This window comes from Tenrec ecaudatus, chromosome 8 (assembly GCF_050624435.1).
Source record: "Tenrec ecaudatus isolate mTenEca1 chromosome 8, mTenEca1.hap1, whole genome shotgun sequence".
Classification (NCBI taxonomy): domain Eukaryota; kingdom Metazoa; phylum Chordata; class Mammalia; order Afrosoricida; family Tenrecidae; genus Tenrec; species Tenrec ecaudatus.
Window position 1 is genome coordinate 84,896,186 of NC_134537.1, and position 23,871 is coordinate 84,920,056.

At 52.2% G+C, this 23,871-nt stretch overlaps 1 protein-coding gene across 1 annotated transcript in view; it reads right to left on the bottom strand.

Annotated features, from left to right (window-relative positions):
- DPYSL2 (dihydropyrimidinase like 2) overlaps positions 1-23,871 on the bottom strand; it is an 83,216-nt gene that overhangs the window by 9,099 nt on the left and 50,246 nt on the right. The window contains exons 8-11 of the mRNA XM_075556483.1: positions 15,976-16,096; positions 4,224-4,380; positions 3,632-3,773; positions 1,428-1,598 (exon numbers count right to left, since the gene is read on the bottom strand). Coding sequence (XP_075412598.1) covers positions 1,428-1,598; positions 3,632-3,773; positions 4,224-4,380; positions 15,976-16,096 — 591 coding nt within the window. The remainder of the gene's footprint in view (positions 1-1,427; positions 1,599-3,631; positions 3,774-4,223; positions 4,381-15,975; positions 16,097-23,871) is intronic.

Below are 23,871 nucleotides of genomic sequence, written 5' to 3' on the forward strand. Positions count from 1 at the left end.
GCCTGCCAGCAACAGCCCCCGGTGGGCCCCTAGGAAGGGACGAATCCAAGATGGAAGTGGATTGGCTGGGAAGCTGTGTTGGGAGGGAGACCAAACAGCAGCAACAACCAATCCCAAACCCATGGCTACGGAGTCAACTCTGACTCCCAGGGACATGGCAGGTCAGAGCAGAGCTGTGGCTGTAAATCACCACCCAGAGCCTCATCTTCGTCCCTCGGAGCAGCTGGTGGGTTCAAACCGCTAACCTAGCAGCTCCATGCGTTACCCACTGCACCACCAGGTCTCCCAGGGATAAGGGATCCAGTCACAGGCACTGAGAGCGCTCTCAAGAGGCACCCACCATCCCTGCACCCAAAGCACCGCACGCCAAGTGACAGGACTGAGAGATGGAGAAGGGTCCAGACTGGTCGTGGAGAAAAGGCCAAAAAGCTACCTCTGCGCGCTCTGGGAAGAACAATTTGAATCATGTTCTCAACCAAGGCAGCTCTCGGTTCAGCATGCCACGGAGACCGTCTCCATTCAGGAAGAACCCACTGCAGGATGCACGTGAGTTCCTGACACAGAGTCCTTCTCTGCCTAGACGCACTCCTCCCAAAGCTTGTCGGTGTTCCTCCCTCATTACATATGGATATAATTTTACACATGGATTTTAGGAATTGCTGGTATCTAACACCCCAGCTCTCAGCTTACTGACCACGAACCTCACAGAGACCTGACCTACCCTCCCTCCCTCTCAACTGGGAGGCCTGAGACAGGAAGCAAGCCACCTGCCCATGGCCTGGCCCTCTCTCAACCACAAAACCAAAACGACTGAGGGGATACTTCTTTCTCATGGGGAGAAGCGACAATCCATGAATTCCTTTAAGGCTCTACGAGCAACCGCCCCACAGGTTGTCATAGCAACACTGCTGCCGAAGGAACAAGAGGATAAAAGTGCCCACTAAGCAACTCAGGAACCGAGGCTTTTACATCCCTCATGCCAAGCACTGTCACGAGAGGTGTTCCTCCAAATCAGTGACTTCTAGAAGCTTCTGCCAGGCGAGCGTGACCGTTGAGGTCCTGAGGATCTAGAGGCCTGGTGTGAAGGGTATCAAGCATGTGGGCTTCGGTCAGCTCTCACTGCCATCCAGGCCTCGATTCTGCCTCGGAGCCTACAGGGCAGGGTAGAACTGCTCGGTGGGTTTCCAAGACTGTAATTCTTTGTGCGAGTAGAAAGCCTCATCTTTCTCCCTAGGAGCAACTGGTGGTTTCGAACTGCTGGCCTTGCCGACGGCAGCCCAGTGCGTCAACTTTTCTTTTACTTCTCCTCATAAGTTACAAGTTATGCACCTGGTGGTGGGGCGGTTGGGGGGTGGGGAAGTTAATTCCAATTACACTGAATTCTCCTCGCAGCCCTCCCCCTCCCTGGGTCTCCAGCCGTGACTTACGCTATTGTGCGTCTTGGCCGAGATGGTCTTCACGGTGTCCGGATCCCAGATGACCAGGTCAGCATCGGACCCCACAGCGATGCGGCCTTTCCGGGGGTAAAGGTTGAAGATTTTGGCTGCGTTGGTGCTGGTCACGGCCACAAACTGGTTCTCGTCCATCTTGCCAGTGACCTACGGGGACAACACGCACCCCAAGAGCATGTCACGAAGCTGAACGGCGGCTGCTACTGAGCAATTTTAAACAAGAACATGTTGTGGGTGCACACAGCTCCGCGAGGGCCTCCCGGGCGGTGACACCGGCAGCTCCTGCTGCATGCGCACACGTCTTTAGCAATCCCCAGATGGCGGAATCACAGAGCTGGGGGGCAGACTTAGGGATGGTGGGGGGATGGGAGTCGGTGCGGCTACAAGGGACAGACGGCATGAAGGGGAAACCTGTGAGCAGGGGGAGCTGTGTGCCCTGACAGCAGCGGTGGCCGCATGAACCTACCTCAGACGTCCGTCCACTGTCCACTTCCTGATTTGACTATAATCATGTCCCTACATGTAAGCAGGAGTGACATGAGGGCGAGTGCATGAAGCCACTCCACACTATCTTGGCAACTTGCTCTAAATCTACTAGCTTGCACTAAAACGTGGTTGTTGTTTTTATATTTGAAGGGTTTTGCGCCAGCTCTCTAGGCAGTATCAGCTGTCTGATTGGCTGCTGTTTTCAACAAGATATACACGCCCACCCTATCTTCTGGTTTAGCCACCCCCCAAATCTCAACCCTGCGTCTGGCTTAACGCAGTGTGCCTCACTTCGCTCTCCACTCCTTTCCTTCCAGTAATTCCTCATCTTTACCACTTGGGCTCGACTGTCCCTTGAAGCCCGTGATTCAAGGAAATGACTACATTACCTGTGGATTAGAAACCCCACTCCACATCTAGTAGAAAAGTCGACAAAGAAATGATCAGATATTTAAAGTGTTGGGCGGGGGGGGGGAACAACTCATAATCAGGAAGAGACTACTTGCTCTAATTAGAAAATGCAGACATTCAGTGAAAGACGGTAAGATACAAAATCCCAAGTGTTTGCTTCAATGCTGTGGGCCTGAGAGAGGAAACCTTGCTGGGCATGAACTCAGGATAATCTTCCTGCCAAGCATTCTGGCACAAGCCACCAAAATCCGGAAAATACACCGGCCCTGTGAACCAGCCAGGTCATGTCTAGAGCTTTCTGAGGCATAACGAAGGATAGGCACCAAAGATGTTTCTACAAGGATGTCCGTATCAGTAAAATATAAAATAAATGATCAGTGCATTAAAAAGGAATTGGGGTTCAGTATTAAGATGGAATCGTGTTTCAGGTTTATTTAAGGATATCGTCACATTTTTGTGGCACACTAAAATTTTTAAAAATCAGATTAAACCAAATTGTAAGCATGAAGACACCAATGTGATGCAGACACACACTCACACATGCACGTGCACACACATCGTGCACAAACGCTTGTCCTCACTCACTGGTGAAAAACAGGAAGACATTCATCCAACTACGAACTATAGTTGGTTCAGAAACATGACCTTCTCAGTGATTTTAAGCACTTCCTTTTTCTTTTTGAAATCAGGCTATCTCGATGACACGACCTAACATGTGTATTCACACACACACACACACACACACACACACACACCCAGTTGGGTTACTGCATTTTAAAATAATGAAAACGAAAAAGCCCAAAGATGTTATAAAGGTCAGTAGATGGTGGGACTGCTAAGCTCAGAGCCTAAGAGCCAATGGTAAAGAAACCGGGGCAGTTTCCAAGAGCAGCAGAGAGCTAACTCTTCCGGTTGCTAAGGAAGCTTCTTTTCCTGACAACCCAGAGAGTCCTCTTTTGGTCTCAGGCTCTACTGCTCCACTGATGATAATGATAGGGAGTATACACGAGGGGGCTTCAAAGAGCTTGTGGGGGAAAGCCCATTACCTTTTAATTCTATTTTCCCACAAATTGTTTGAAGCCCCCTCATCTGCACTGTGTAGAAGGAAATACCTCTAAGAAGCGCGTCTTTGATTTCCAAGCACAAGAATGACCACCACACAAGCATCAGTTTCTACAATTCCCTCGACTGCAGCCTCCAGGCCTGTCTGAGACCCAGAGCCCTCAGCTGAGGTGGGTAGGGAGAACCCAGACCACCCCAGGGGTGAAGCTACTGTTCCTTACCACAGCTTTGTCCCAGATGATGGACATCCGCTCCTCAGTGCCATTGGTGCCCTCAGGGATCAAGGTGAAGTTATCCTTCCCGACAGCCTTCTGGGCCGTGTTGAAAGTACAGTGGGCACTGCCAGTAACCTGGAGATCGCCACTGCAAGGAAAACACAGGACTGGCTTTTAGCTCTACTTTGACTGCAAATCAACCTTGGAAAATTATTTCAATGTCATCAAAAAACCAACAAAAAAAAACTGTCCTCCCCTTTCTGGGGAAAGGTTTGATAATGAAGCTTCAAGGTAAGGTTGAGAGTCTGAACCTCTGCAGAGAGGCTTTGGAGGGGCCGCTGTGTACTCTAATGGGATGCTTTCCATACCTGGCAAATGAATGACCTTAGGTTGACTTTCAAGATGGCCCAGGTTCTAATATGCAAGTCCTTCCCGTGATGACATAAAGAGTGATGAGTCCCTATTCTTATTTAAAGACCCAGTGAACACAGGTCTGGGTGCAAGCTTGCTTTCCGCCACTGTATTTCAAGCCACTAGGTCAGCTGGGTGTGAGGACGGGTGGACATTAGGGAAGTATGAATGGGCCGTCAGGACTCACCAGGACAGCAGGGAGTTCAGAAAGTCTGGAGTCGTCGGATCCGGGCTCAGGGGTGGCGAGGTGACAAAGGCAGCAGCCTTGGCCCAGTTCTTGCTCCAGTAGTGGGAGCCGTCAGTTCCCAAGCTGGCAGTGATGGGCTCGCCATACACCACAGTCCCTGGCAAACAGACAGAGCAGCCTAGGCTTCAGCAGGATACAGAAACCACTCTTACATAGAAGCACTGTGCCCGGCACCCTCACCAGCTTCCCCAAGCAACAAGAGCCACCTCTCACCGATGAGACGTTATTGCACAACTAAGAGGCAGCTTGAGTCCCTGAGTCACCATTGGAAGGGAGTGGCCCTGGAGAGCCGCCAGATTCATGGACAAGTTTGCAAGATTGGGTGAAAAATACCACTTTGTTAGTCAAGCCATGGAGATGTCTGCAATTCAGGAAGCTGGTTGCTAGTTGCCTTCCAGGCAGTCCCGGATTCAGGGTGAGCCCAAGTCCAATGGGGAAAATGCTCCTCGGTCCTGTGCCATATCCCCCATGATCAGGCTGCACGCCGCGCTGTTGGGATCCATAGGGGTTTCCATGGCTGAATTACAGAGAGAGAGTGCCAGGCCTCTCTTCCCAGCCCATCCTAGTCTAGAAGCACCACTGAAACTGTTCAACACGGTAACAGGCAGGAGTCCACTGACACATAGGCAGGTGGGAGGCTTTGTACAAGATACATTGGGCAAGAATCAGAACACCTGGAACGGAAGAATTCTACCATGGAAGCACTTATTGCAACATCCAAAACGAATCCTAAGCCCGTTCTCTTATCAATCTTTTCAGGTGCTAAAACCAGGAAGATGTAAACAACTTACAGCCAACACCAACACAAAACAAAACCCACTGCCATAATCTAGCTGACTGTGACTCATGGAAACTCTATTTAAAACAACAAAAACAGCACCAAGCCCACTGCCATCAAGTCAATTCTGACTCATAATGACCCTATCTATATTGGGTTTCTTGAACTATGTATCTTGACAGGAGCACACAGCTTCATCTTTCTCCCACTGAGCAGATGGTGGGTTTGAACCGCTGACCTTGTAGCTTGTAGCGTAATGCCTAACTCACAGCACCAGCAGGGCTACTCTAGTGACAAACTCACTGCTACCAAGTCGATTCCAACTCATGATCCTATAAGACAGATCTGCCTCTGAGGGTTTCTGAGACTATAACTTTTTATGGGAGTAGAAAGCCTCATCTTTCTCCAGAGGAGTGTCTGGTGGTTTCAAACTTCTGACCTTGTGGTTAGCAACCCTATAGGACAGGAAAAGACTGTTCCCCAGGGTTTCCGAGGCTAAAATTCTTCATGGAAGCAGAAAGCCACATCTTCCTACTTGAGGAGCTGCCGGTGGATTCCATTGCTTTACTTTGGCTTAGCAGCCCCCCGACGCAGAACCCTCTCCGCTTCCACAGTTCCTGATAGCCAGTGAATGTGAACACCTGACACGCTTGCCCTCCTTCTCACTCCACAGAAGCTGCTTTAAGCCAGGTCCTTTCCACTTCTCCTCACCTCATTTCAACAACCAAACACTCAAGCTCACTGCCACTGAGTCAGTTCCGACTCCCAGTGACCCTGTAGGACAGGGCAAAACTGCCCCTGCGGGCTTCCGAGGCTGTACTTCTTTCCAGGGTCGAAAGCCTCATCTTTCTCCCTGGGAGAAGCTGGTGGTTTCAAACTGCTGACCTTGTGGTTAGCAGCCCACACGTAATGACACCAGGGCTCTTCCTCGCTTTTAGATATTTGCTTTCCCAATCCTCTTTCTCGGTCCGTTGGTTTCCCGTGGACCTCCAATTGCCCCAGCCAATCCCTTGCAAAAATTCCTCCTGCGCAGAGTCTCCTTCCTTAAAGACACAGCTCCTTGCAGAAGGACCTGCTGCCATAACTACCTGGGCCTCCTATCAAAGCTGATTCCTCCTTTGGCCTCACCCCAAGGCCAATTCAGGAGGCATTAGTTCATCTGTCCCATGTTCCACACCAATAATCAGTATTGAATTTTCTGATTCCCCTCATAATGAGAACTCCCTAAAGATCGTGCCCGCGTAAGGTTGTTGCTGTGTTGTGAGGTCCAATTCAGACGGACCTCATGTACAACAGTGTACAGTCCCACCAGACAAACACTCGCACGCATGCAAACCCTCACTGCCGCCAAGTTGCCCTGGAGGACAGGGTGGGAGCCTGGTGGCATAGTGGCTTCTACTGGGGTTGCAATCTGTAAGGTCAGCAGCTCGAATCGACCAGCAGCTCTGTGGGTGAGACCGGGCTTTCTATGCCCATAAAGAGCTAGCCTCCTTTGAAGCGTACAGGGGCAGTTCCACCCTGCCCTCCACGGTGGCTGTGAGTTGCCATGTACTCGATGGCATGGAGTTTGCCTTTGGGCTTATAGGATAGGATAGAACGGCCCCTGTGGGTTTCTAAGGCTGTAGCTCTTTACGGGAGTAGAAAGCCCCATCTTGCTCCTTCGGAGCGGCCAGTGCTTTGGTACTGCTGACCTTACGGTTAACAGCCCGGAGAGTAACTACTACACCAGTAGGCGCACTCAAGAAATATACAGTCTATTGATTAGGTAGTCTAACTAGCAATGTATTCAGAATTGGAATAGAGGGCAGCTTAGTACCACCTGGCATCCACCTCTCTCCTCACCAGCAGAGTCAACTCCACCATCCTCAACAATACAGCCAAATTACCCCTTTTCTCCAAACGCGGGGTCCAGACAGCTCTATAGGCCACATACTTCTCACTCAGGAATGTGTGGCTCTTCCTCTCCGCGGCCTTCTTGAGGGCCTTGTCACTTGATAAACATAATATTTATCGCCCTCCTTGCCCCAGTCTGCCACTTGGAGAGCTGGCTCCCGGGAGCTGCTCCCTCCAGCCTCAGGAATTTCACAAAGGAGTTACTCTTCAGGCGGGGAGTGTGGCCAGGCAGGGCCGGGGCTGGAGGCTCGCTTCAAAAACACAGTCTCAGTCCTCACGCAGGAGGTTGGCTCCTGAACCCGGAAGTGCAGACCTAGTGGAAGCCCCGTGAAGACAGGAGGCACCGCACAGAATGGCCGGGAGGGCTCCCCAGGAGCTCCGAGCCACTCCATGTCTCCCAGCCAGAACGTGCTCCAAAGGGCCAGCTGGCTGGTTGCACAAACGAGCCGGTCTCATCCCAAAGTGAAAAGAAACTGTAGGAACCAACAAGCCGGCCTGGTCTGTGGAAATGAAACGGTTCCAGAGAGCAGAGCTGGTGGGAGGGAAAGAACGGCTTGCCGGTCATTTGGAAGTCCTCAGAGGCATCTACGTAGAAGCAGTCCCAGGACTTTTCTGAACCCGAGTCAGCCTCTCCGCTTCCTCTCTCCCACTGCCCCTCTGGATACACTCTGCAGTCCTGCCTGTGGAAGGTCAGCACGGGGAGAGGCCGCTCTGCACATGTCCTCGATGTCCGGGCTGAACGAGGTTGACTGCGGGTTTTGGAGATGCAGCTCTTGTCAAAGACTGGGGCCGCCAAGGCCAGAGCCTACAACTCCTCCCTCCACTGGAGCAGGAACTTGACCTTCTGCCGCTGGAAACCCCAGAAATAGGGCAGAGTGTTCCAAGGTCTTTCCTGGCCAGCCAGACCCTACTTCCTTAGCCCAGGCTGAGCCAGGACTCCTGGCCCCGGGCCACACACACTAACACAGGGGCGGCCGAGGGGCCCTTGGAGGAGAGGCAGCGTGCTACTCATGCTGCTTTCTTCTACTCAGATCCCCCAAGGAAGTCAAAGGCCCTCGCTTGGATTTGATTTCTTTTCTTCAGTCTCAAAAAGCAGAGTCCCCTGAGGTAAGTACAATCAGCATGACAGAAATGGGGCATTAATCCACCCAAGGGGAGGGTATTGTTTATATCTCCACAGGGAAAGTGGGACCAGACTTCAACCCAGTGTCGCAAGGTGTGAATGCATTATCCCGGCGTGGAGGACGGAACCGGTGGAGAGGTCTGGGAGGCAGGCCCCAGCACCATAAATTAAGTGGATTCCTGCCCCTCCCCCGAAAAGAACTTGTTCCAAAGGACGACATTGACCCTGCAGCTATGGGAGATGGACATATTTGATCAGAGCACACGGGAGCAGATGAAGGGGCAGGAGGAGAGAGTGGAGCACAGCCTGGGCCACCAGGCCGTGAGGATGATGTTCCTGAGTAGAGCAGCCAGTCCACAGAGAGAACAACATGGCTGGCCCTACTATGAGACATGATGCCCCTCAGTGACTAAGGGCGATACAGGGGACAGAACCGGAGACACAGTGTGGGAATTGCACCTGACCTGATCCCACCACACCGAGGCAATGCACTGGGGGAGTGCAGCGGAACAGCAAGGGAATGGAGTGGCAAGGTCCCCAGGGAATGCTGAAAGTGGACTTTGGGGTCAGGGCGTGGTGCCCCAACAGACTGGACTGGAAAACGCTCCTAAGGGCCAGCAAAGATCCCTGAACTAACTACAAGCTTTTCTCTTGCGAACTGTATTGTTCTGTTCTTTTTCAGTGGTTTGTTTTGGTTGTTTTGCTGTCTGGTTATATACTGTTGCTTTGTGTTCCTCTGTCTAGTTTTCGTACATGTTAGTGACTCCACAGGTCTGTCTGAATAGGACAGGCTGGATGAACTATCTGGAGGAAAAACAACGGGACCGACAGTTCCGGGGGGACTTGGGGTGGGGGGGAGGGGGGGTAAGGAAGTGGTGTTAACAAACCCAGGGACAAGTGAAAAACATGGGACCCCAAAGGGTAGAGAAGGGGGAGTGGCAGGCCTGGTGGGAAATGATCAAGGGTAAGGTTGCTTAGAGAAGAGGTATACTCTAGCCCAGGTGGCAATGAAGCATGGTAGTAGGGCAGGAGGAAAGTCAAGGGAGATGGAGGAAAGAGCTAGAAGTCAAAGGGCATTCATGGAGGTCTAGACAACGACATGTACATGCAAATATATATAGGAGGTTGGGGAAATAGATCTTTGTGTCTATATGTATAGGTCAAGTATTAAGGTGGCAGAAGGACCTTGGGCCTCTACTCAAACACTCCCTCTATGCATGAATACCTTCTTTTATTAAATTGGAACTCTATGATGCTCACTCTCTCGACACAACAGCTGGAGCCAACATGGGTGAACAAGTAAATGTGGTGAAGAAAGCTGATGGTGCCCGGCTATCAAAAGAGATAGTGACTGGGGTCTTAAAGGCTTGAAGATAAACAAGCGGCCATCTAGCTCAGAAGCAACAAAGTCCACATGGAAGAACACACCAGCCTGTGTGATCGAGTGGTCCCAAAGGGATCAGTTACCAGGCATCAAAGAACAAAAAATCATATCATTGACTGCACACCTCCATGATAGGATCGCTGAAGACAAATGGGTGCATAAGCGAATGTGGTGAAGAAAGCTGATGGTACCCGGCTATCAAAAGAGATAGTGTCTGGGGTCTTAAAGGCTTGAAGGTGAACAAGCGGCCATCTCGCTCAGAAACAAATAAGCCCACATGGAAGAAGCACACCGGCCAGTGCGATCACGAGGTGCCCAAGGGACCAGATATAAGGCATCATGCAAAAAAAAAAAAAAAAGATATAAGTGTGTGTATTTATGTGTATTTATGTGTATATGTATATATGTATGTGTATATATATATTATATTAAATGAAGGGGGAAGTGCAGAGTGGAGACCCAAGGCCCAAGTGTCAGCCAATGGAGATCCCCTCACAGAGGGGCTTAGGAGAGGAGATGGGTTAATTAGGGTGTGAGGTAGTATCGATGAAGAACACAGCTTTCCCCCAGATCCTGGATGCTTCCTCCCCCCAACTACCATGATCCGAATTCTACCTTGCAGGGTTGGATAGGACAGAGGCTGTACACTGGTACATAGGAGGGTTGGAGATACAGGGAATCCAGGGTGGATGATACCTCCAGGACCAAGGGCGTGAGGGACGATGCTGGGAGAGTGGAGGGTGAGTGGGTTGGAAAGGGGGAACTGATTACAAGGAGCCACATGTGACCTCTTCCCTGGGAGAGGGACAGCAGAGAAGGGGGGAAGGGAGACCCCGAATAGGGCAAGATATGACAAAATAACGAGGTATAAATTACCAAGGGCATATGAGGGAGGGGGGAAAAGGGAGGGAGGGGGGAAAAAAAAAAAAAAAAGGAGGACCTGATGCAAGGGGCTTAGGTGAAGAGCAAATGCCTTGAGAGTGATTGGGACAGGGAGTGTATGGGTGTGCTTTGTACAATTGATGTATGTATATGTATGGATTGTGGTAAGAGTTGTTGGAGTCCCTAATAAAATGTAAAAGAAGAAAAAAAAATGTAAAAAAAAAAATAAAAAAAAAATAAAAAAAAATAAAAAAAAGAAAAGAAGAGAAAACAAGAGAAAATGATTAGGGCAAAGAATGTACAGATGTGCTTTATACAATTGATGTATGTATATGCATGGACTGTGATAAGAGTTGTATGAGCCCCTAATAAATTGTTTAAAAAAAAAAAAAAACAAAAAAAAAAAAAGCAAAAAAGGGATTCTAGAATGGGTGGTGGTGATGACTGCACAAGTCTTCCTAGTACGTTCAAGCCACCGAGTCGTATGACATGGGAATTGCACGTCAATAAAACTGTTCAGATTACGTGCTTTAAGGCAAAGAGGGAGTGAAGCTGTCTTGCATCTCAAGCCCCTGCAGTCCCTGACTGGTGCAAAATGGTCCGGCTCGATCGCTAAACGGAAGGTTGGAGGTTCAACTGCACCGAGAAGCACTTAGGAAGAAAGTCTGGTGAAGTGTTTCAGAAAGGTTACCGTCTTTGAAAACCTGACCGTGCACAGACAGGTCTCTTCCGAAAGCGCATGGTGTGGACGCAAGCCAGGTTCTTTTAAGCCAGACCCTCACTTCCAGGGGGACCCCAGGTGCCCTCTCCGGAGCCTCTACCTCCCAGCTCCGGATCAGAGGCTCAGACAGAGCGGGCCTCTCTCCCCACCCCACCCCCCACCCCCCCCACCCCGGCTCCTCTCCCCACTTTCTTAACAAGAGGGAGCTAAGGAGGAGCTTCTGGAGGCCGTCAGGCCACAGTGCCATGTCACTGCATGCCAGAAATAATGACCAGCAATAACAATAAACCAGAGAATTGGCTTAATGGACCTTCTGTGCTTCTGGGGACCCGCTGCTGACTCTTTCATGATTCTCATCTCTAGGGAAAGTCTAAACTGAAAGATGTCACCCCCACTCCCCAGGCCAGCCCTTGGCAGGCTTAGCAGGCAGTGCTCATTCACACCACGGATGAAACGGAAGGCGAGGGCTGAGAAAGGACTGACAGCGGCCCAGCTCTGCCAGTTTACTTGTAAGGTCGTTTCCTGCGAACAAGAAGCAGGAGGACAAATCCAAAGCAGGAATAACTGAAAAATCGCTGGCATGCATTCCAACATGCAGTTGCAAAAACACAACAAAAGCCGACCTGGAGCCGTGGACGGACAGGCCCCTCGTATCCCAAGTAAGGACGGCTCTCGGAGGAGGGAGCCTTGGAAGCGGCCACAGCCCACGCTCCATCTGGAGTCTGGGAACAAGGCTGCTGGGTGGTGGAGTAGCTTGAGTCATGACTAATAGCCCACAGGGTCTTGTCTGGAGGCTGGGTTTCTGGGGGCTTAATGTCCCTCCCTCAGCAGCCACCATGGTTCTGGAGGTTTTGGCAGCTGGGTTCAGGAGGAAGGCGGCGGAGGAGGAGGTCATTGAGGCCCGCTTACATGCCGCCATCCACACATGGGAGGCATCAGCAGCTCCCGTGCAGATTCCACATGGACAAAGAGCAGTCCTGGGAGCTGAGAACTCCTGGGATGGTGCTGACCTTTCAGCTGGAAAGAGAGTTAACCGGAAGTCTGGAACCACGGGTTTCTTCCCCGTGTGCTCGAGGATCCAGATGCCATCTTAAGGACTACGGGGAGCCTCATCGTCACATCAAGGCTGGGCACTGGATAAGGACGACCACAGGAGAATCGAGGGATGTCAACTGTGCTGCTGGCGACCATCACTGAAGAGACCACAGCCTCCCGAGACAAGCATGTCTGTCTCGGAAGCCAGAATGTTCCTTAGAAGGATGGTGGGACGTCATCTCAGAGAGCTGGGGCAGGTTATCAGGAGGGGCCAGCCCAGGAAACGGAGATCATGCTTGATAAAGGAGAGGGTCAGAGAAAAAGACTAAGACCCGAAGGAGTGGCTGCAACCATAGGCTGAAAGAAGACAAGTGTGCGGCAGCGCGTGCGAGCCTGCTGGAGACGCAGAGCCGCAGCACCCAACAACAGAAGATTCAGAGCAAGGCACTTGGTCTTTCCTGCATGACAGCAGCCCATTAAATCCACCCAGGGGGAAGGTCTTCTCAAAAGCAGGAACTGCCCAAGGTATGCCGACTGTGGCTGTGTCACTTCCTTATCTGAAAATTGGGCGACACAGAATGAATGGCAACAGCGCATGCCACTCCCGAGAAAGAGGGCCATGCAGTTGTATGGGGTCAAGTGTTGCTTTACGCCATCCATGTGGACTCTGGTGACTCTACAGGGCAGAGGACAACTGCCCCAAATGGGCCCTAAGGCTGTCAACCTTATAGAACTGGGTTGAGTGGGTATCTGAGAAAATACTTGTCAGCATTTTAGCTCCTACCCTCACCTGTCTAGGTCCCTCCTGCCCTAGATTGGGGCCAGCAGGCTCTGTGTGCGGAGACACGTGGGAATCACTACGAGAGGTAGATAGTCGTGCTGTTCCTGCCACGGGCGGGGTCCTGCTTTTCAACAGCTCCCATCAAGCAGGAGCCCCGGTGGCATCGTGAGCCGAGCGCTGGCCTGCTGTCTGCAAGGTCAGCAGTTTGAAACTACCAGGTGCTCCTTGGGAGAAAGAAGAGGCTTTCTACTCCTGTGGAGACTTATCGACTTGCAGCTTCAACAAAACTACAGAGGTAGGTGGACTTTATCCTGTAAGGTCGAAAGGAGTTGGAACCATGTTGATGGCAGCATGTTTTATGCAACCTGAAGGAGCCCTGGTGGCACAGTGGTTAAAGTACTCAGCTAGTAACCAAAAGATTGGGAGTTCAAACCCACCAGCTGCTACATGGGAGAAAGACGTGACAATGTCTTGATCTTGGGTACCCTGTGGGGCTGCTTTCCTCTGTCCTGTAGGGGCACTATGAGTCAGAATGAATTGGGTGACTGTGGGTTTGGAAGACCCAAGCTGACACTCTGCCAGGCGTTCCCAGGTTCATTGACGCACTGAGCCCCAAGAGATGCAGAGAAGGGACAGAGACTGGCAGAGTACGAGCAAGTCATCAGGTATTAACAGGAGTGTTGGTGGCACGTGGCCTGGCAGCTGCCCACCTGAGGATCCGGCCCCAATCGCAGCATGGACTGCAGAGTCAAATCCGATCCACAAACGCCTGTCCTGACTCTCTGACAAATGTTACCAAGTTCAAGCAAGATATGAAAGACCTCTTGGGTCCTGTAATGAACCTCCCATTCCGTATGAGCGCCCAAATGCACCAACAAGTCCTTTCTGACAATACAGGTTCGTCTCAAGTTCAGGCTGCCAGGGACTAACAGATGACGGTTTGAATGCAAGAGCCAACTGAAACCACAGCAATGGGCACTGGTGGGCTCATACTCACAGGCCCCCAGATGAGCAGAGGGAAGAAGTCCCACCCCATCCCCACACGGTAACAAAGCTGTCACCACACAGAGCGACAGTGGGCACCAAGTCACACTGTCAGAGCAGACAGGGACTGTCCAATAGCCCGGCCTAGCTCCACCCCATCGAATGAAGACACAGCGGTGCAGAACAGGAAAGGGGGCTCCAGCCCTGTGGTCTGGCTCCCCAACTCAGTCCAGAGCTAGTCCCACAACTCCCCCTGCCTCGGGTGTGGCACAGCTGGAGGGTGGCCCTCTCCAGCCCGGTAAGGACGGATGTGGGGTCAACTTTGAGAAGCAAGGCGCCAGCCTATGAAGCTGCGAGTGGGCTAGTGTTGAATGCTCACATGTGACCAGTCACAGGTGTGCCCAGGGGTTTCCTAGCAAACCAACTCAAAGCTGATTCTAAATACATACATACACACACACACTAACACAGCCACCAAGTCAATTCCAACTCTGCAGGACAGGATAGAACCGCCCCTGTGGGTTTCCAAGACTGTAACTCTGTCTGGGAGCAGGAAGCCTCATCTTTCTCCTGAAGAGTGGTCAGTCACCCAAATCTTAACCCACTACATCACCGGGGCCCCCTTGATTCTGATTCCCTTCATTTCAGGTTTTCAACTTCAAAAATGCAATTCCTTCCAGCTGTCAGGAGAGGACAGGTCTGTGAGAGGGACCACAGCAGCCACGTGAGAAGGAGAGAAGCCCAAGGAGAGCCCTAAAGATCAGGGACTGGAGCTTGCTCAGTTCATCTGGACTTCATTGTCATCTCTTCTTACAACCTGACTCAGTGATCACTAAGCAATTTGTCCTAGGTCTTGCTCCAAGTCACCCACATTATCCATGTGGCTCAGGTCCGGTGGAAAGCCAGGCAGTGAGTCATAGCTGGCAAAGGAATCCATTACTGACAGAGAAAGAAAGACACAGAGGGACAGAGAGCGGAAGGGAAGGATGGATGAATGATGGGTAGGTGGATGGATGGATGGATGGATGGATGGATGGATGGATGGATGGATGGATGGATGGGTGGATAGGTGGATGGATGAATGGATGGATGGATGGATGGATGGATGAATGGATGGATGGATGGATGGATGGATGATGTATGAATGATGGGTGGATGATGGATATAAAGATATAAAAATCCAGACAGAAAGACCAAGAAAGAAACCAAGAGAAATCTAGGCAGAAATCAAGAGGAAAAAGGAGAAACACGGAGAATTAGAGACTGGGGGGCGGGATAAGAAAGAGGAAGAGATAGAGACCCAGAGAGTTAAAGAGAGCTGGAGAAACCACACTAGGGTAAGAAAGATGAGGAGGGAAGCTCCTTCATGTGGGGGCCATGGTCACAGCAGCCTAATATGCACTGTCAAAGCCAGGTCCTTTCTAGCAGGCTTTCTGCACATGTAGCCGCATTTCCATCCCGAGACTCGCTGTGGGATTGTCCCCAGTCATGGCACAGGCAGCCGGCTGCAGCAGAGCACGGCTGCATGCATAATTGACGAAGTGCTCCACCGAGCATCCCCTGGAAGAGGCCCTGGATGCTGCAATTAGTAAATTAGTTTCCACAGACGTCCCAGCAGAAGCCCCACCCGCAGCAGAGAACATACGGAGGCATCCAGGAAGCGCTGATTTACAGGAAGTGCTAGAGTAACCGGACTGCGAGATGGGGTGCAGGGCAAACCCCCTCCCCGAGGCTCCCTTCCTTACGGCGTCGGGAAACCATAACCAGCCACGGAGGAGGCAGCACGCTGCAGCGTCAAGTTGCCCAGAAGGCTGAGTGACGTCATCGCGTGTGTGCCCAGTTTATTTCGACTGCGGCCAATTACGTCCAACTTTGCTATCTTAGGAGGGCAGGGGGGGAACTGCCTGCCCACCCACTCGGCTGCACGCGGCTTTAAATAGACCAGAGCAAGGCAGCCGCCACTGTGGAACAAAGGGCGGAAACCGGAGCCCGCAGGCGCGCCTCACTGTAATTAGGTTAGTGCTGGGACATGATGAAAGTGGCCCACTTGGCACGAGGGTCTGGAAAACCACCTGGTGAGGGGCGCCCCCCCCCCCCTCCGCAGCACTCACCCTTTTTCCGGGCCTGGGCGATGACTTCCGCCGCACTCTTGCTCATGACCTTCGTGATGTAGAGCGGGCAGTTGGTCTGATTGGCGATGGTGATGGAGCGGTTCACGGCCTCCGCCTCCACCTGGAAAAGCGCGCGCGCGTGAGAACACAACCCTGTCTCCGTATCCCCCACCGCCAACCCGAAGCGCAATTGTGGAGCGGCGCGCCCCGGGGGCCCCTCTGCGTCTCGGGGGTGGTGGCTTGTCCCTCTTCACTCACGATTGGAAAGATGGGGAAGGCCTTCCCTGCTTTAAAACTGCAGCTCTCGGCGTGGTCAGCACGCCCGCCACGTCCGCCTGGAATCGTCTACAAATGCAGACTCCCGGGCCCCATCGCGGACCCTGCAGATTCAGCCGCTCCGCAGGTGGGACCAGCCATGAGTTTTATCCACGGGTGACACTGAGTTCAGTGCTAAGAGGCAGCTAGCCACAAGGTCAGTGGGTCCAACCTACCGGTTGCTCTGTGGGGGAACAGGGGTGATCTGCTCGCCTAAGGACTTACAAGTCTCAAAAACCCTTCCACACAGATCTGTTCCTGTTTTATAGGCCGTTGTGAGTGGGAATCAACGTGATGGCGCTGGGTGGGTTTTAGCAACGCTAGGTGAGAGATGAGCCTTTCACTCCCTCGCAGAGCGACCGTCTGGGAAAGCCACTGGAGCAGTTCTACCGTCTCACAGGGTCGCTATGAGTCGGCATGGGCTCAGTGGCAGCGCAAGGCCCTGGACGATACAGATGATTAATGGGTTTGCCTGGTAACCAAGAGGTGGGCAGTCAGTCTGCTCCAACTCACGCCATCGAGGCACCCCGACATGCAGGGGCCCTCCAGGGGGTTCTGAGACCTAACTCTGGAAGGGAGCAGACAGCTTCCGCATTCACTTGCAGAACTGCTGGTGGGTTTGAAAGGCTGGCCTGGCGGTTAAGAGCCCAATGCCTACCCCATCACCACGGGTGCCCTGAACGGAAGGTGTGGTGACTTAGTTCCATAAAAGCAGCCACGGGAAACCCTCTGGCAGACACGTGGTCACAAGGAGTTGGCACGCAGCCCTGGTGCCATTGCTGGGTTCGGCGTTAGATGCTAACCGCAGGGTTGGCAGTTCCAGCCCCACTAGCCATTCCATTCCTCAGGAGAGAGAGTTACAGCCCCAGAAACCCTACACAGGGCCACTCTGAGTCAGAATCTATCAGATGGCAATGGATTTGGGGATTTTTTAAAATGCTTCTTGACGTTTGAGAGCCATTGTGCGAGGAAGCGCTGCTCGGACTCCGCGTATTCACTCTGCTGACATGGTCTTGGGGCCAGGATGTGCAGGGATGCTGTTTGTGTGCTGGGCTTGGGTCAGACACCCACGAGTGAAGCAGCATGGCCCACAGAACAATGCAAGCTCACAGGGCCCGCAGGAGGGAGCAGACAACATCTGTGTAAACTAAAGGGCCCCCTGTGTGCAAAACATGACGGGCTGCCACTGGCCTGCCACCGCCCGGTACAGGCTTTGCCGTGAAGGGGGTGGCTGCTCTCAGAATCTGGGTCTTTAGGCCTGACTGGGGATGATTATCATTTTTTCCCCGCAAGATTCCAACTGATCACCGTTCACTACCCAATCAGGACCTTTCAGAGGAATGGGCAACGTGTGTCTTTCATGAGCGGCCGAAGGAGCAGGTTAAACTGCGGCGCTGCTGGTCTCGAGAACTCTGCCCCTGGACAACCTCTCGAAAGGTTAAACAGGGAGGTCACCTTAACGGGGGCAGAGCGCTCAGACAAGGATGAGGATGCTGACGCAACTGGAAGAGCATAATCCATGGCACAGATCTGCCCGGTGAAATGACATGTTCTGCTGGGCATATTTTCAGTCATGACCAAACCAGGCAAAAGAAATTAGTTGAAATAAAAATTACAATGAAGGGGGGGGTGTGATAAACCCAAACAGTAATTTGAGCTGGCTCCCGAGTGCTGGCAAACTGCCGTGACTGGGGCTAGATCTAATTGGGTTTGTCCCCTCCGCTATCTACTTAGTCCCCTCCCACCCCCACTCTTCCCGATGCCTAACATAATTATGCCTGTCACCGAGCAGGTGTGCTGAAATATTTACTACTGATGTTGAACAAATGCATGACTTCATTCGCTGTTACTGTTCAGGCCAGGCTGCTCCATAAATAATTACTACTTCTCCCAAGAAATAACTGAGCTCCGCATTGAATGACTTAGCGAGAGCCACGTCTTCACGGGAGCTTGGCCTAGAGTTAAATTCTTTAATTGCATTAGCCGATAATCTAATTTAACGAAACGAAAACAACTTCATTCACATTTGGCCTTCCCCGGCATCAACTATGTGAAGAGAGATGTCAAGAATTCCAAAGGCAAAACCAAAAGGCTCTTGGAAAAGCTCATTAAGCATCGAAATGTTTTTAATTCCTTGAATAACAGTGATAAGCCCTCCTTCGCCTCCGAGCTCCAGTTACAGCAGCAGGCCTGTGGCCTGGGCAATACAGAAGGGGCACTTCAGGCATCTCGGCAGCCTCTTCACCACACACTGGGCCTCTAAATCCCACGGGCCCGCTGGGTGGAGCACACAGCTAACACCACCGGTTGTTGCCCTAAAGTTCAAGTCTACCTAGAGGCACTCAGACGAGTCCTGGCCATCCACATCTGAGAACTCAGCCCCAGAAAACCCTGGGAGCACAGCCCTACTGGGACATACGTGGGGTCAAGGGTAGGGCTTGGCTTGACCACAACTGGCTTTAGAACACTTAACACTGCCCAGCTATTACTTACGCCCTGCCATCAAGTTGATTCCAACTCATAACGACCCTTCAGGACAAGGTAGACCTGCCCCTCTGGGTTTCTGACACGGAAACTCTATCTTTCTCTGTGTGGTGTCATAGAATTTATTGTCCAGACACTTTCTGAAAGACGGCTATTAACAGCTGCATGGGAGCAGTGGGCGGAAGCCAGGGCTGCCCTGAGCAAACTGGACTGCACCATCGTCCTCACCAGAGGGTAAGTCGAGCAGAACCTGAGTTCTGCCGGGAGACCGGCCTCCATCAAGGCTGGCTCCGGAGGAAGGAAGTCCCTTATCAGGCAGGGACCTGCCTGGATTCACTCATCAACTGTGAGGTCAGCAAGTCCTCAGCCTTCAGCCAATCCTGCCAGGGACCTCAAGCTGGGCTACAGGATGAACTAAAATACTACCTCACTGCAAGTTAAGGTCAATTGACCCTCGTTTTCCATGTTCCACCCGGGTCCTGGTAGGATACACATCTTGCCCTTCTGTGCCTCTTCTGTAACTGCACTGTGACTTACATAGTCTCTCTTTAAGAATACAGTGAAAATAGTATTGTGGTGCTGTGGAATTTCTTGATATGACTTCTTCTACTTAAGTCTGTAACACCACCAAATAATCAGGTGGGATAAGGCAAGCAGAGCCTGCATCACACTAATAGGCGAGATGGGTCAGTTTTCGTTACCACCCGCTGCTTATAAGAATGAGCCCTCCTGGAAGCGGCAGCAAAGAGAAACCTTGCAGGACCATTTGGGAGAGGACGTTCCAGAGCTGTTTGAAGGGGCGGAGGCCTAGGGCTGTGGCACAGAGACTCAGAGGGGCAGAGCTGAGACGACGGGGTGCCTTCTCCTCATCTGACCCGAGACTATGGAACTGTGAGTCAGAGCGACAGATGGGCTGGCTTCCTGGCCCATGAAGGCAAACGCCAAGGGACCACGTGGCCGAGAGACTTGGCTGCGGTTGAGGAGACCCATGACTGTATCCTTGCTGTGTGCTGATCCTGACTTGTGAGGATCTGTTAACTTCCCTAAGAAGTCTCCACTAAATGTGAGCATTGTCTGTCTGTGAGTTCTGGGGGGCCTTTCCAATGAATTACCAAACCCAGCACACACAGAGCGTCTTGGGAGCACTTGGTTGTTGGAATAGGTAAAGAAGAATGGAGTGTGGAGGCTTGTCTGACTCGTGCCTCGTGACAACAGGGAAGCCAGAAGCATGCCCACCTCCACTGCCGTGCACTGCAAGCAGCCTGGTTGGAAAAGAAACCTCCCGGTAGTGCCTGGAGGGCCCAGCTGGTGGATATTTATGAGGTCAGCTAGTGCCCAAGGCCACTCAGGAGGCCCGGGGTGGTGGAAACTGCTATCCAAACTAAAGGCTGGAGGATCAAGTCCACCCAACAGTGTGGCATCAGAAAGGCCTGGCAATCTGCTGAAACCCCCACCCCCACCCCCCAGGGTGGAAAGCCCTAGAGCAGAGATCTGCCTGCTTAACGTGCAAAGGGCTGGAGGCAGGGGTGTGAGCTGGCCAGGGACACACAGCCGGGGCGCTGTAGCACTGCCTTCAAGCCCTCTTCCCTCTTCCTCTCCCTGTTTCTCCTGGCCATGCCAGTTCTGAAGGCCCAAGTGCCCACGCCCCTACCCTGTGAAGGCTTCACCACCACCTTCGTGCACAAGCACCAGCCCTTCCCAGAGGCTCATGGCTCCCATTCTATTCCGTCCTGAGCCCGGGCTCCCTGGCTTCTCTTACTTCCCACTGTGCAAACTCCATTCAGAAAGGGCTTTTTAATGATTCATTCTGCTGTCTGTCCCAGCCAGCAGCTTGCAACAATGGCTTCCAGGTTTTTATAGTCTCTCCTGTGCCCTTGTCAACCTTCTCGACTAAAACGAACAACTCTTACCAGGAGGCCTCACTAGGCAGGATTGGGGAGAAAAGGCAGTGGTGGCAGAAAATATTTTTATCAAGTCCAAGTGCAATGTGCACCGTGCTGCTATTGCCAGGTGCTGCTGGGCTGAGATGTGACACCCCCCACCACCACCCCCCAGTGACACCAGGTGACAGAGAGGACTGCCCTGTAGGGCTTTCTTAGAAGCAGACCATCAGGTCTCTCGCTCACAGGGCAACTGGGTGGGCTCGAACCACCAACCTCTGATTAACAGTCAAGTGCTTAACTGCTTGTGTCACCAGGGATCCTGAGCTGGGCTGGAAAGCAGAAGTCAAGGAGTTCAAGTGCTGTGTGTGGAAAATCCTTCCCTGGCTGGAATTCCTGAAGATGTTCCCTGGAATGGTCCCACAGGGTCTTCTTCTCTGTACCACCCATGTGGGCTTTCACGCCCACAGAACTGAAAACTGACCACATCTTAACAGGAAGCCGAGGCAGAGGCTCGGGTGGGAGCCTGAAGGCTGAGGTCGGAATCTGCCGGCGCTATCGGAAGACCAGTGGCCACCCAGGAGACTCCATCCCACGGTGTTCTCCTGTGATCCACGGGGTTTTCAATCGCTGATCTCTCAAGATCACCAGGCCTTTCTTCAAAGGCACCTCTGGATGGATTAGACTCTCCAGCCCCTCAGTGAGCAGCGTGTGTGTTAACATCTCCAACACGGAGCGGCTCCCTGGTCTGATTTAGAAGCCTCTCAAGCCACCTCCTGGCCTCATAGGGTTGTCACAGAGAAGTCGCTCAGAAGCGCCAAGGATGATTGATGCCTGCCCTAAGAAACATGCGCACCATCTCTAAGCCCCTGGAAACCAGAGACAACTGAAAAGAAGGCAGGTGACGCAAGAGGGCCCTCCCACCTCAGTGAGGCCCTCAAGCTCCCAGGCCCCCAGGGGAGCCTCCACAATCAGCTGCCGGGAAATGCTGAAATTCTCAGCGCAACATCTGCTAGAAGAGAGACCGCCCACCCACCCGTGGCTCCCTCTGTGAAAGTTGTTTGAATTTTAGTGTTTTTCCTTCTCAGTAAATCCGGGTGGGCGAGTGTCTCCTGATCGTGGGTTTACGGCCATTTGGGGGTGTGGTGCAGACAATGGGAGAGGGAGAGAGCACCCCCTAAGAAGGTCCTAAAGATGAAAGGAGAGGGTCCGAAAGGCCCTCTAGGTAGTAGGGCGGGGGCTAGGGGTGGGAGGTGTTCGTGAGTGAGTACCAGCTGTTCTCTGAGGGCACCATCTCTTTCCTGCGCTCTGGGGCAATTAAACAGCATGAGACTGAACGGCGGCCAGGAATCAACTTTCTAATGAAGCCCAGCCCCACGTGTGTTGCCACAAGGCAACAGGGACCCAGCTGGCTTGGACCTGCCTCCCCCCCCCCCGGAGGAGTTGGGGAGGGACAAAATGACACACTACACTTGCTAGTTCTGTGCTACTTGGTAGTCTCAAGTCCAGGCCACCTAGTTTCCTCATGGGAGAAAGATGGACATGACATGCCAGGCCCATGGAAGAAAAGGCCAAGGGTGTTCCATCTGTGGGAGTGGAGCCCCCTGGAGTTGTGCAAAGGAAACTCTGTTACAGCATCTGCCTCAAAAGCATGCTGGGAAGCTTAACTACAAAACATTAAAATCAGGGCTGGCTTTGCATACGGTTTCCAACGGGAAAAACAGAGTACCACAAGAGTCACTTCCTGCCTAAAGGTCTCAGCACAAAATGATCTCAAAATTGAACCCAAGGCCAACTTCAAGGAGGCTGGAGGTGAGAGCAATGGGGGGCCCCACCACTCCTATCTTAACATGTTCATCCAGGGAAGGCCGGATAAAGCGGCCAGGGATGGGACAGACGGGAACCTTTGGGTGCCTTTGGAAATGGGATGGGACAGCCTCTGTTGGGTTTAGGGGTGAAGAATGTGAGTGTGTGTGTGTGTGAGTGTGTGTGTGTGTTTTCTCTTTCTCTCGCCGGGACAGTATAAAGAGCAGGCTAAAGGTCAATCCTCACTGTGTGCTAAACACTACCAGGTGGTTTCTGCCCTGTTCTTAGATTCGTTCTTTTCTAGCCAGAAGGCTCCCTCATCACGCTCGCAGCTCGCAGCTCACAGCCCCTGTCAAGCTCTTTCGTGACAGTCTCTGGAGCCCTGGCTGGAGCCCCTGATGCAGAGCATACTTCTGAAGAAGTATGGAAAGGCCACAAACTCTAATTTAGACAAACAGACAGGGAGTGAAGTCAAATGAGAGCCCTGTGCCCAGCCCCACCCCCACCCCTCTCTCCATCCCTCCGAAATCCCAGAGTGTGAATTGTCCCAAAGACCCCTCGCTATTCACACTCCCTCCACAGGGAGGGAGTCCTGTGCAGATGGACGATGGAAGAACACAATTCCCGGTGGGCATTCCCAATACAAGAGCTTATGGAGTCGCGTGGCCCTGGGTGCCTGGGAAGATTGAGATGGGGCTGTGGTCAAGCGGCTGGCCGTTCAATGAAAAAGTCTAGCGGTTTGAGCCCACCCGCTACTCCAGGGGAGGCAAGTGAGCTGTCTGCTTCCACAGAGCTTGCCGTTCTCAGCAACCCTGCAGAGCAGTTCTGCTCTATACCGCAGCATCGCTATGAGTTTGGACAGACTCAAGGGCAGTGGGTTTAGTTTTTAAGATCTTGGAGGAAAGCCCATCTGTAGGCAACTGGACATCCCCTTACAGAAAGGTCGTGGGTTAGAAACGAGCCAGTCAGGTGTCAGTGTAGCAATGATGAAACATACAACTTTCCTCTAGTTCCTAAATAATTCCTCCCCACCATCATGATCCCTATTATCCCTTACAGATCTGGCTAGACCAGAGCATGTACACTGGTACAGAGAGGAACTGGAAACACAGGGAAGCCAGGATGGATGATCCCTTCAGGACCAGTGGTGAGAGCGGTGATACTGTGAGGGTGGGGTAGAGAGGGGGAACCGATTGTAAGGATCTACATGTAACTTCCTCCCTGGGGGATGGACAACAGAAAAGTGGGTAAAGAGAGATGTCGGACAGTGTAAAATATGACAAAATAATTTATAAATTATCAAGGGTTCATGAGGGAGGGGGAAGCAGGAGGGAAGGGGAAAAAATGAAGAGCTAATGCCAGTGGCTTACGTGGAGAGCAAATGTTTTGAGAATGATGAGGGTAACGAATG